General features: G+C 38.8%; 1 protein-coding gene across 1 annotated transcript; it reads right to left on the bottom strand.

Annotated features, from left to right (window-relative positions):
- Nucleotides 1-11428: 11428 nt before the first annotated feature.
- olig1 (oligodendrocyte transcription factor 1) lies at nucleotides 11429-12496 on the bottom strand. The gene has a single exon (XM_084724041.1). It carries the CDS (start codon nucleotides 12448-12450, stop codon nucleotides 11674-11676), a length of 777 nt encoding a protein of 258 aa, XP_084580167.1. The 5' UTR covers nucleotides 12451-12496; the 3' UTR covers nucleotides 11429-11673.
- Between the last annotated feature and the right edge of the window lie 670 nt (nucleotides 12497-13166).

The following is a 13166-nucleotide window of genomic DNA, read 5'->3' as shown; positions in this document are numbered from 1 at the left end:
AGGGAAGAGAGGAGCGTGCTTCTCCTACAGTCACAAAATACAAATAATACACACAACAAGGAAATTAAAGAAGAATAACACAATTAAAATGATAGAAGCAATATTGTTACTTTGGCCTAGGTTGTTACTTTTCAGATCCTCCTGTCAGTGATAGAGTCTTTCTAGAAATTGCAGTCTTAGCAGGGGGATAAATGTAATGATAAATGACACCAAGTTAACATTGATGACTAACAAGTCAACAAAAATGTGTTTATTAGAAAAGTTTCCCAGCTTTATAAATGAGACATCAACTTGAAGCTTGCTATTCTTATCCGACATCCGTGATGATATATAGATTAATAAACAATACATATTAATGAAAATGAATAAATTACACCAGGTAATTTAGGCCTGAGCTGTGTCCTGACTCGCTTGTTCTCTTCCTGGTTCTTTTAGAACATTACAGCAAACTGTATGGGAGATGGTTGGCAGTCATGTAGAGTCCACATGTAAATAGATTATTAAATGCTAAACTACTGGTAAAATTCTTTTAAATGGCAAATCCAGTAGCTTGGCAGTGGTGGAATATAACATTTACTCAAGTGTTGTACTTAACCTTCCTCACTTTGTCAAATCCCGCAGGTGCTTTATTCTATCACACCATTCTTTCATGTCAATAATTTGGTTCCTTGTGACTTCATACTATTATTATTGTTTCTGTTTTTGTTTTTAAAATATTGATGTATGGGAACTCCAGTCAAAAGCACCCAATTCCACCTATCCAGTTTCAAAAGAGAGATGGAACAATTTATTGATTAAGTTCACGTTTGCCATTTAAAGTCACACACAGTATCAGTGGGGTAGAGACACTCTGTCAGCCATTTTAAAGGAGACATACAGATGCAGCAGACAGGCTTCCTCATGTGCATTTTGTTTTACAAAATATGCAAATTAACTGTCGCTTTTTTGTCAGATGACATTAATTACATAGCTTACAATGTTATAGGAAAGAAAAACACAAACAGTTTGCAGTGATGGTGATTTTTAGTAGTTTATCAAGTTGGAAGTATGAGGGTGAAGTACAAATTTGTACTTTACTCGAGCATTTCCATTTTATGTAACTGTTTACCTATACTTTGCTAAATCCCAGCGGCAGATATTATTTTCTTTATTTCTCTATATTTGTCTGATAACTAAAATCACTAGTTGTTTTTTTGTATCTCCAAATTTGGTGATTTTTTCATTAGATTATTTATTTATTTATTTATTTATTTATTTATTTATTTATTTATTTTAATGTATGAAAAAATGAAATGAATGAATAAATAAATGAATTAAGTGTTCCTTTATGGGTTGAGGTAATTCTTCTACGTCTTAAACTAAATAAACTATTAGATGAGTTGGAAAATGTATGCTGTTTTCTTGCACAATGAAAAGTTGACTTTTAAGAGCTCCATGGTTCTCACAGCTGCACTACAAACATATGATGATCCTATATTTCATATGATGCTTTGCTGTAGATTAAACCACCCAACAGTATATGAAGCATTTAAAATTAACTCTACCTGCAGTAAAATGCAACATAGACATTAATGCAGCTGCAATATTAATCTAAAAACATAATACTGTATATAATAGCATAATATACTTTATACTGCATACAACACTGACAGGGACAGTTTGATTTGCAGAATGAATATTTTTAGTTTTAATACTTTAAGTACATTTTGCTGATAATGCAACATACTTTTACTTAAGTAAAGTTTTGAATGCAGAACTTTTAAATGTAGAGGAGTATTTTCTATCCAGAATTAGTATTATTACTTGTACATAAATACAACATGTGAATACTTCTCTCACCACTGCACTTTGGCAATAAATTGTGTTATGAGTGTTTTAACAAGCTATACAGAGTAAACAGGTATTTTTGTATGAAGTTATGCAACCAGTTAGGATAAGTCACTGTGTTGATGTCAGGCAATAAAATCTTTTGAGCTTAAATTTGCAGTTTTACCACAACAAAGTTTCTGTTATTTTAACCAAGCTGTTCATGAGATCACATGACTAACATGCTTGTCAATGCAAAAAAAAAAAAAAAAAAAAACCCAAGTGAAATGAGAATCCTCCTCTGCATCTCTGTCCCTCTCCTCTGTCCTGATGATTGATGACTCCACACACACTCAGTGTTTGCCTTCTTCACACCACTCTAGTCTCTCATATAGGGAGAAGATATTTATGGGTTTGCTGAACACTTAAAACTGAGGAGATGCTCTTGTCTCTTAACGGTCAAAATCTCAATGATGGATTCAGACGTACATTTTAAAATGTCAAATAAATCATCAATTCAAATTGTAATTTTAATATTTTTCAGAATGTTTTGGCCTCACCATGACATTAAGAAATATGTGGTGTATTTATATGTAGTGCGTCATGTAATTTGTAAATTATGGTTCCTGCCAGTATGTATTTTGTTTTGCAGATTTGACAAAAATAGTTTTCAGCAGCAAAGGTTGTAGCAAGATAAGATTAAACCAGATGCATATTAGAAAAAATAGTAAAAGAAACCATTCATAATATTTTCTAAATTTTACTCCAGCTCCCCCCGTCCTAATCTGGGCCATGTTAACTCATGCAGCAGTAACAGTGAAAAACTAACCCGTCTCTGGGAGCACAATGGCGGATGCCCCCCTGCCCCTCAGACTCCCCACATAGACGGCGCTGTCTGACAAGCCCGCCTGCCAAACAACTCAATTAAGCAGAAAAGGAGGCAAGAAAGAGGAGCCCAAACAGAGGAGCGAAAGAAAGGAAGGGAAGAAAGAAGACAGGAAAACAGAGGACAGAGAGGGCTGGTGGCTGTCAGGCCGCGTCGACACCCAGCCGACGTTTGGCAAGAAGCGACAGAAACACAAAACATGAAGAAAAGAAAACTGATCTGTGATGTGTTAACTGGAATTCCTGCTTCCAAGGCCACCAAGGGTTCAGAGGGCAAACTGAGGGCCAGGGGTTCATTGCCACAGCGACAGTGACATACACTCACACACATTTAAAAGGGCCATACCCATGTTTTCCACTCAAACTGGCCACTTTACAAAGACTGCTCTTAAGTTTTTTTTAATTTAAATTAATATTTAAACTAAATGACAATCTCACATTAACCAGTGCTTATGTTGTTTGTGTGTGTGTGTGTGTGTGTGTGTGTGTATATATATATATATATATATATATATATATATATATGTATATACATGTATACTTTTTTTTTTCAAATAATAAAATAAATAATTAATAAATAATAATAAAAATTCATTCCCTGCCATCAAACTGGCCTATGTCTGTCCCTAAGGTTATGTCCGAGACTAACAGTACTGCTAACTGAGTTTACCAGCTAACAGTGGTGAGCAGTAATACATTATGTAATATGTAGTGTAACGGATTACAATTTCCAAAACAGAAATACTACTACTACAATTTCCAAAACAGAAATACTAGTTACTAATCCAAGTGACTCTGAGTTACTTTTTGACCCTTGTAGGTCCAAATGACGGCAGGTCAGAGCAGGTCACATCAACTGCTAACCAAAAACCTAACCAAACCATGGAGGATGAGGGAGAGAGAGACACACACACATACTGTCACCGGTGGAAGTATTGTCAGTACTTTGAATTTGTTTGGCTAGTTTGTATCAACCACAGCCGACATCTGGACAGCTAACAACAAAAGTTTTCTGAGTATAAACAGTTCACTGTAATAGCAGTTCAACCTTGGAGCACAACAAGATCGTCACGTGTAAAGCACCTCGAGTTACATGTTGTGTATGAAAGGTGCTATATAAAGTTATTATTATTATTATTAACAAGGTACAAAAGTGAGTAAAGTAAAGTGTATCTTATTACTTTTGATACCAAGTAACAAATAAAGTAATATTATTACTTTTTAAGGGAGTAATAAGTAAAAAGTTACTAATGACACTTCTTGAGTAACTTGATTAACACTGCCAGCTGATGGCAACTAGCCTACAGCACCATTAGCAGCAGTATGCCAGTGACATCCATGTTAGAAGAGAAAAGGTCTGTGTATACTTTCATCCTAGCCCTAACAGTGAGGTGTATTAGGGGCTAATCCTAATAGTAACACAAATTAACTTACAATTACATTACATTACGATTGGAGGTAGTCGTGTTCTGCTGTCCAGCATTTAGCACATGCAGACAGACAGTTTGCTGGACCCTTTTAAAATCAATGGACTTTAATCCCCCAACTCACAAAACTGGCTTACAGGATCCAAGTAAAGAGTTTTTTTTCACATGTAGCAGCTGATAGAAAGTCTTATTCTTAGATCCTAGTTTTGCTGATTGACACACTAGGAAAGGCTCCAATCTCCTGTGTAGGTTAAGTTAAAAATCAAAAAACATTTTGTTTGACATCAAACTGTACTGACACCTGCATGATTACTGAGCAATAGTAAAGTACATCTGAGAAAAACAAGAGCTGATATGGTGTTTATGGCATCTTAAAGGACCAGTGTGTAGGATTTAATTCAATTCTAAACGTTACAGGCAGATACTTTCTGTCCACATTTATTTCATCTGTATTTCTGCATTTTTTTTCTGAAAGGTTATAGATATGGATGGTATGGAGCAATACCACCACAAGTAATGGGTGCAGTGTAGCCAATAGTTGCAGTGAAATATGACACAGAACTTTGAAAAATCCTACAGTTTAGTTGGTGAGTTAGTTAGTGAAAAGAATTCCCCATCCATATGACATTATTACAACCTCCTCCAGTGTTGCCATGTTTGTCAGAAACTTTTTTCCATTCTGGGCTACTATAGAAACATGGCAGTGCAACAGAGCAGCTGAGGATCTGCTGAAAATTTTCCATATTTGTCAGTGAATCCCTATTTAAGGGCCCTCAAAATAGATTAATGCCTTCATCTTATCTACTGAAAGTTACATGACCTGATTATGGTGCTTTATGGCGCCTTTAATCTGAAATTGTTTTGAGCAGGAGAAATCCAAGTATTTGAAGGAGGACAGGTAAAGTGACGAATTATCCCACCCTGAAATCCCGTGATATTTGGGGGTTTGGGCTGCAAAAACTATTTGGACCAGCCCTGAACAGGGGAGTCCTTTCTCTTTTCAGCAGAAACTGTACTTTACTGTTGTACTGATGTGTGTCTTTTGTCTGTTTAGCAATGCCATCTATATTTTTTTTTTATTAACCAATTCCCACCTCTTCTCATACTTACATTTTTTTTAAATAGATGCATTATTGTTAATATAATTTTATCTGTGTGCAGTTTTCTAAGTAAATATATTATACAGTGATGGGGGAAAGCTTTTCATTATTATGACCATAGTGTCTCAGTGTGAGCTGCTGCTCATTGACTACCTGCAACATTAACATGAAAAAACAAATTACTTTTTTTTTTATTTAAGTTAAAATTAGCCATATATCAACCCTAAACCAAATAATTTGCAAAACTTTAGAGATCATTTCAGATTTTGTAAAGACAATACAGCTCCTCTGACCACACACCATCTCAGCCCGTCTTTTAGCTGCTTGATAGGGGTAATGAGGTGACGGTTGATGGTGGCCTGTAAAGTTGTAATGAGGGCCGCGGTGTGAATAGGACAGAGGGCTGGAATGGGTGGGAGAGAACAAGATGCTTAATGAGCGGGCCGGCGGGCTCAGCAGTAACCCTGTTGTATCGGCTCGGTCTGAGAAAGAAGGGGTGACAGAGGGGATCGGGAATTTCAGGGTGGGACAGCACAGGAGGGCCTGATGTTATTTAGGGAGGGAATGAATAAAAGCTGGGTTAGAAAGTAAATGGGGGTCCTGACCAGCCCCTGTGCTCTGTTCATTGTGGAGATGAAATTTATGGCTCAGGACTTCCTAAGCCAAGGACTCCCCACGTTGACTGGTTAAGTGCTATGAAACAGTACGACAAAGGCTGCAGGCAAACAACACTCTGAGATGAGAGGCTGCAGAAGAGGGGACAGTGCAAAACAATGTGTACCGTCCACATTAGAGACACATGTTGGAGGATAAAGTGACTGGTTGAACACACAACAACATGCTGAAATTCAAATGGATAGATGAAGATATAACAGTGTTTTTCAGAAGTAGATATGTAGCAACATGTGTGCTAGCAAATATTTGTAGGTCTAAAAACCCCACTTTTGTGGAGGCAGTTTGGCATCACGCCCCCCCCCCCCCCCCCGCTTATTCTGTACAGCTGATGATTTACTGAGAGGTAGAAATCTGTATGCAAGTACTTATATCTGACAGGAGAGTAAATATTCAAAAGTATGTGATGAAGTGTACAAATACATGAAAATAAATGATGAGGTAGAAACAAAGAATGAAAAAACACAAAACAGAGAGGTGCTTTCTTCATTAGATTTCAGTATCAGGATGCCAGATGGTCGATATTAGATCAGTCTGAAAATCCATTCATTGAGTTGTATTTATTGACAGTGTTCTAAGATACAGTACACTTAAGGCAAATGTCAATATCCAATGTGAATATAATAAATAATAAGTCCATATTAAAACCGGCATGGGTGGTTTAAACACACTGGACTATCAACAAGAACAAAACATTTCACCATAATAGGATTTTTTTTAAGCTACTAGCTAAAGGTAACTTTGTTGTCATTCATTCAGTTCTATATTTTTCACTCTTTCAATCATCGTATGTGTCCTTGTGCTCCCCAGTCACTTCATATTGACTTAAGGTGATCACCAGTGAATTCAAGGTACTGTAAATGATATTACAAATTGTGTTTACAGTAATATCAGCTTTTTATTTTACTACTTTACATTGTTTTGGTAACTCATACTTGTTTGTGAATATTACTCTGTATTGGGCTATTTATACTATTATGTACCATTTGACACTTGTCTATATCTGCTTTGTATTTATCCTGTTTAAGTCTTGTTAGGGTTTTTAAAAAGATTTTAATCTCACCCAGACTTTTTATCTGATCAGGTAGAAGGAAAAGTAATGTTTCTAGAAAACACTGACAGGTTTTGCATGTGCTATGGTTTTAATGAGAGTAAGAGGCATTCAGTGCTAAGTCTACTTTTCTGGTGGTTGTCTACAGTGAACAGGGTGTCCATGTGTGTGTGCGTGCGTGCGCCTGCGTGTATGTGTCTGTGTGTGTGTGTGTGCGTGTGTGCATGAATGGGGGCGTGTGTGTGTGTGTGCGTGTGCTTGCATGTGTGCATGAGTGCGTGCGTGCGTGCATTGTCTTACGAGCTCTCCTCGCCCCATTGAACAACAGTGATGAAATGGAGATGAGTTAAAGTGCTAACACAAAGCCTGACCAGACCCCTGCGTCGCTGCAACAATGAAAGCACCAAACAGGAGAAAGTGAGAGCCTCTTGGAGGAACAGAGAGAATGAGCAGAGAATGAGAGGGGGGAGAAATTAAGGAGGCAAACTTAAAAAAAGAGAGAAAAGAAGAAGGGCTGAACCATCCTGAGAGCAGGAGGAAATGGATGGTGAGCAAAAGTGGCAGAATAGAGAGCAACCCGGAGAAAATAGCAAGGTAGCTAATCCCTCCAGAGATAAAGCAGCTATATGTAAATGAAAGACGTGAAGTTTGGCCATCTTACTTTGATCTATGAATCAGGCTCTCCTTTCCTCCCCCTCCTCTCCTCCTTCACTCTCTCCTTCCTCCTTTTTCCTTGTAGGAAAATCAAGCCTTATTTAGCTTAATCTCACTTAATGGCATCCAGCTCCTCTTTTGTCCTCCCTGATGCTAATAGATTCCCGTCCTTTCACCGGCCACTATTCACATATCTACCCTCCATAATCCTCTTATTCCGGGGTAGCAATTATTTTGAGTATTTTATCAGCATTATGATTATGATTATTTTCATTATTATTATTCATGCAGGCAGTGCTAAGGGCCAGGTTGTGGCTGAGAATATCCTCCCTCCTACCAGTGCCTCTTATTCTCGCTCAGAATGAGGCTGCCTGCTTTCTTCCAGAGGGGTGGCGAGTTTGCAGGAGTGAACCCCATTCAGCGCGACACATTTTCTGGGCGTTTGAACATATTGTTGAGTGAGTGTAATGAGTAGCACCAAATCACCCATCCCGGCTCCTCAACACAGAAAAACATCAAGAATTTGAGGATGGATGAGAGAGAGGGGGCTAATAATCAAAAGGCCTCCATTCTGCGGAGCAGTAATTACACGGGTGGGTTTTGATCTTTTGCTTGTTGGGGCGATGAATAGGGGGAGAGATGAGGACTGTTTCACTATTTTTGGGCGGTGTGGAGGGTGCAAGAAGCTTTTCAGCTCAACTTCTCGTCACCATCGACACTGAAGACCCAATAGATGTGGTGCGGCACTAGGAGAAGTTTGCCTCCATTCATTTTCTATGAGAGACTCACTTCTCGAGGTATTTTGGGGTAGAAATCAATGTAGTCCTCACCAGAGAGAACAGGGTGGTCAAAAGTTGAAATTCAAATTTTACGCAAATGAAAGCAAAATGTGACAGAAAGCTTCATGGTGTTTTGCCATTGGTTTAGTTTTTGTCGAGTCAACTTGTGGAATCGACGTTTTCAAACTGGGGTCCGGGGTCTTGAGAATGCATCTTGCTAGGCTTCAAGTTATCCGTTTGTGTCTGCACCAAAAGTGGTACAGCCAATCAGTGTCCTCTAGGAGGGACTACTGGCAGCTATGGGAGGGTTTTAGATGTGATGACAGTGAGACATCTATTGGTCGTTCATTATCGCCTGTTTTCGAAAAACAACGGTAATTAGATGAAACATCTATAGGGAGAAATAGAATATTATAACTTTCATGACATTTTTGGAACTTTATAGACTGTAGAAATGTCTGTCTTCTTTTGAACATAATGGGACTAGAGGGGACTCGGCATGTGGTGCCCAAGGTGCCAAAAACCTCAATAGTAGTTTGTCTTTCCAGTTATCATAACCCAGTTACTTAAGATTATCCACAGACCTTGCTGTTAGCAGTTTCATGTAGGAACTGTTTTCTTCCTTTCTCATTTATCCAGGCATATGTTACTGAGAATCACCTGATTACATTCACTCAGTTACACAAATTCTCACCTGTAATCTCCACTGGAGCAGTCAACAGTTCAGGACTTTGCTCAACTCATTTATTGAATTGTTCGCTCTTTTGGCAAAACTCACATTTTAACTTGCTAAGGCACATTTTGCACTTCTGCTGCAAAATGTTGCACATGGATGGTAGAAGCTGAACACAATTACAACACTGTCGTCATTTACACATGACTCAAAATTCTTCACATTTGTTTCTAATGGTGTGAATTACAGTTTTCTACAATTGTTTATGCACAAAAATTGGAATTTTAAATGCAGTTGCTGAAATCTGAAACGTTTAAATTTCTAAAACAAGTCTGCAACATTGCAAGTGCAATTTCTACCATAAACTGAGTTTTCATTTGTATGTAAATCACACTTCTTGCAAAACACTGCACATACATCTACAGGTGACCTGGCCTGCAGTGATAGGCTTGGAGTTTTGTCTTCATCCAGCACAGGGAGTTTTCACCTCATTGTCTTGCAAGGGAAAATGTTGCTTGTGATGTGGATTACAGTTTTGTTTTTCATTTTTTTACGATTGCTTGCACACTGATGTTAAAAATAACACACAGTTAGTGAAACCTGACACTCAATGATCAAAACCTCAGCCCAGATGTGCACAACTATAAGAACATTCTCAGCTTCAAACAAAACACTGTTTTTCAAATCACTAAACACGCTTCTCTACATTAGACACAGAAATCTAATATGATGTCACTTCTTTGCCCTTTCAAAGCACTGCCTTTCAAAATATCACACAATTCAATTAATGGATCAAACATGGCTGTCAGGTGCACAGACAGTCAGGTGTTTAATTGTAAACTCACCAATTAGGCACGACAACTATTAAAAGGCAACAGGTGAGTGTACTTGTCTGCAACACAATTTGAGGATATGAACAAAGAAGATGAGGACCAAATTTATCTGATGTGATTTGACCACATTTTGACATGAACACAGGTGAAAAACAACTTTTCTCTAATACCAGAACACTGTAGCTCAGAAGCTGAGTGTAATTCATACCTTCTATTTTGTCTCCACATGTGGTGCATGTGTGGTGGGTGTGGTGTTTTGACAAAATGAGCTCTGTTTTCAAAATTGTGCTTAAGCAGTTGTAAAAAAAAACTGTAAGATCTCTGGTCTGACACAGTACAAAAATGGGAGACTGAGGCAGAAGGAATCTGTTATCTTCATCACTGAATTAATCGAAGTATGTACAGTATACACTATTTTCTGTACCAAGCTGTGAATATGAATTTAATACACTGATTTTTTTTTTCTGTAGCTACATGCTCTGAACACTGTGTTCTCCGTCTTCTTTACTGTAGTGTGTAATGACTGCTCAGCAGTGTTTATATAAGGACTGGCTGATCTGAAAACAGTTTGATTTTGCCAGAGAGAGGTTTTTTTAAATGTAGTTTGAATATTTCATTTTGTGAGTTTTGAGAAGACAGTGGAAGGTTTCAAGAAAAAGTGTCTTAGCAGTTGTCAAAAACTGTAATACATGTTTCAAAATAAGCTTGTTGTATCATAACTAATCTGGCAACAGTTCTCAATCAGAAAGCATTCAATCATAACACAATGACTTAAAAACAATGGAGAGCATTATATTAATCAGATTTTTTCATCTTTGAAGTTTAAAAGATTTTTTTTTTTTCACATTTGTCATTATTTCTTCATAGAATAGAGTAAGAATAACACCTTTTGACTTCACTGACTGTACTAAATAAAATGTGACAAGAATGAATCAGACGCAATTTGCTTCATTATCCTTTATTATTTCTATATCTTTGCATATAGTAATTTACATGTAAAAAATAAATCCTTGAAACTTAAAAACAAATTCTTAAAATTCCAGGGCTGCTGAAATAGAATAATTACACCACTGTAATTCTCCCTGTCCACCAACCCACCAACCTTGATCCAAACAAAACCAGTAGCTTTCCCTTTTTGTGTGTTTACTAATGAGACTGTCATCAATTCTGTCTTGTATGTGTTTGAAACAGTTTTGTTTTTTCAGGTGGTGGAGTATGAATGAGAAAAAAAGAGTTCCTGGATTTTGGTAAATGTGGTCATTCAATTCATTTTGTGTGAATGTGATGAAAGATGATCCCCAGTTTGGTCAACATAAACTTTTGTTTAACTGACCATGTGAAGACTTTTGACAGTATGTTAGCAATTGAAAAAACTACATCATTTTTATTTCATATGAGTCCTTGATCTGAGCCCTCTCCAAATGTTTACTCCATAAAATTGTCACATCTGTCACTCAAAAGCAACAACACAAGAATCACACTGTGGACTCAAATGCAACATGGACAAGTGATTACAGCTTACACTCTAGACAAGAGTTATCAAAGTGTTTCTCTGTTGGTGATATAAGAGAAGTAAAATGCAAGTCATCCCTGAAACAAAAATGGGATTATTAGATTGACTTAGTAAAGAAACTCGCTTACCACCTACAGAATGCATAGATCCACTGGGTTTAAAAATAATCATGATTAATTGCAGTAAATGTGTTAAAAATGTTAAATAACAATTTTTATATAAAAATTTTTGCATTCACATAACAGTCATCAGTCCAGTCTTCAACTTCAGCTTCAAGGTGTCACTTTGGGAATCTTGGGGCCGGAGTAGGATGGCTAAATCTGGGTAGTCTGCAGACTCCACAGGGGCACAGGGGACCTCCTGAGCCCCCTGCAGAGCTCCATTGCACAGGGGCGAGTGAGGCCTCCATTGGGCCCGGGGACAACAGGGGACATTTACCAGCAGAGGACGATGAAGAGGAGGAAGAGGAGGAGGTGGAGGAGGCTGCTGAGGTGAGGAGGGACTCCTGCGTGAGGAGGAGCTGACTGGGGCCAGAGATGAGGGGCCACCCTCCTGTGAGCAGCAGTCGGGGGACCGGCCCTGCGTTCACCCCCATCCCCACACTCACCTCCCCCAGCAGCCGCCGCATCTCCTGCAGGGACGACCCCAACAGGAGGATGTAGTTCCTGGCCAGAACCAGGGTGGAGATCTTGGAGAGCCGTCGGCCTGCAGGCGCTCCGGGCTGGTGGGATTGAGAGGAGGAGGCGGAGGACGGCGAGGAGGCATAAGGCACCATGACCTCCCTCAGGGCATCCATGGCGATGTTCAAGTCCTGCATCCGCTTCCGCTCCCTGCTGTTGATCTTCCTCCTGAGCTCCTGCTGCTCCTCAGGGCTCAGCTCCCTCTGAGGTTTGGTCGATCTTTGCCCACTCTGGAGGCCAAGCATGGGTGCTGGGTTCAGGCGGGAGCTCAGGTTGAACCCTGGAGGGCAGTGGGGTAAATCCTGGACAGAGCCGGGGCCACACAGAGCCAGAGACTGCTCCTGGGCCCTGATCACTGGGTTTGACAGCACATTCATAGTCTCTTCAGAGGTGTGTTTATCTTCAGTGTAGTCTTCTTCAAAATGTCTTAAGTTTAAATGAAAAAATAAAAGAGTCGAACAGTCAAATCAAAAATACTTCTGCTCTAAAAAAAAAAAAAAAAAAATCCACACCCTGCAAAAATCAAATCTTCATTCCCTCCACCTGTTGATCCCCCCTTTGGTTGCAGGATCCAGCTGCCATCCAGCGCAATGACGAGTCACCAAACGTTTGTACTTCAGAGGTTTCTGGCTGAGTGAGTGAGAGCTTCCTAAAGTGGCAGCTCAGTTTTATCTCATTTCCACAGCTGTGTGAGGCGAGAATGACAGCTCACACAGGGGAAAAGTGAGCTAAATGCTCCCCTCACATGCCCCCACCTCAGCTCAACTCCTCCCAGACACATGATGTGCTCTTTAGAGACACACATGAGCACGTCTGAGTTTCTGGATCAGGATCTCTGAAGACAAACCTGTGCACAAGAAGCCTATACAGCATAAAAGTCTATCTGTTTTGAAATCCCTTGTTTTGATTTTTTTTTTTATTTTGTATTATTCCACATGTACATCAGCATTCTAGTTTTCCCAGTGCAGCTCAATTAAAAAACTTCAACTGAGTGAAATACTGTGTTTGTCATATAACCAGACAAATAAATATTTTTCCAAGCAGAGAATAGGAAGATCTTCTTTCTTGTTTTGCTTATTTTATTTAATTTTTG

Source organism: Lutjanus erythropterus, chromosome 8, assembly GCF_056507025.1.
Source record: "Lutjanus erythropterus isolate fLutEry1 chromosome 8, fLutEry1.hap2, whole genome shotgun sequence".
Classification (NCBI taxonomy): Eukaryota; Metazoa; Chordata; class Actinopteri; order Lutjaniformes; family Lutjanidae; genus Lutjanus; species Lutjanus erythropterus.
Note: the sequence above shows the minus strand (reverse complement) of the source record. Positions and strands in the feature narration are given on the sequence as shown.

Coding starts and splice junctions, on each gene's coding strand:
- olig1 (XM_084724041.1), bottom strand. CDS start 12,450: ATGAATGTGCTGTCAAACCCAGTGATCAGGGCCCAGGAGCAGTCTCTG.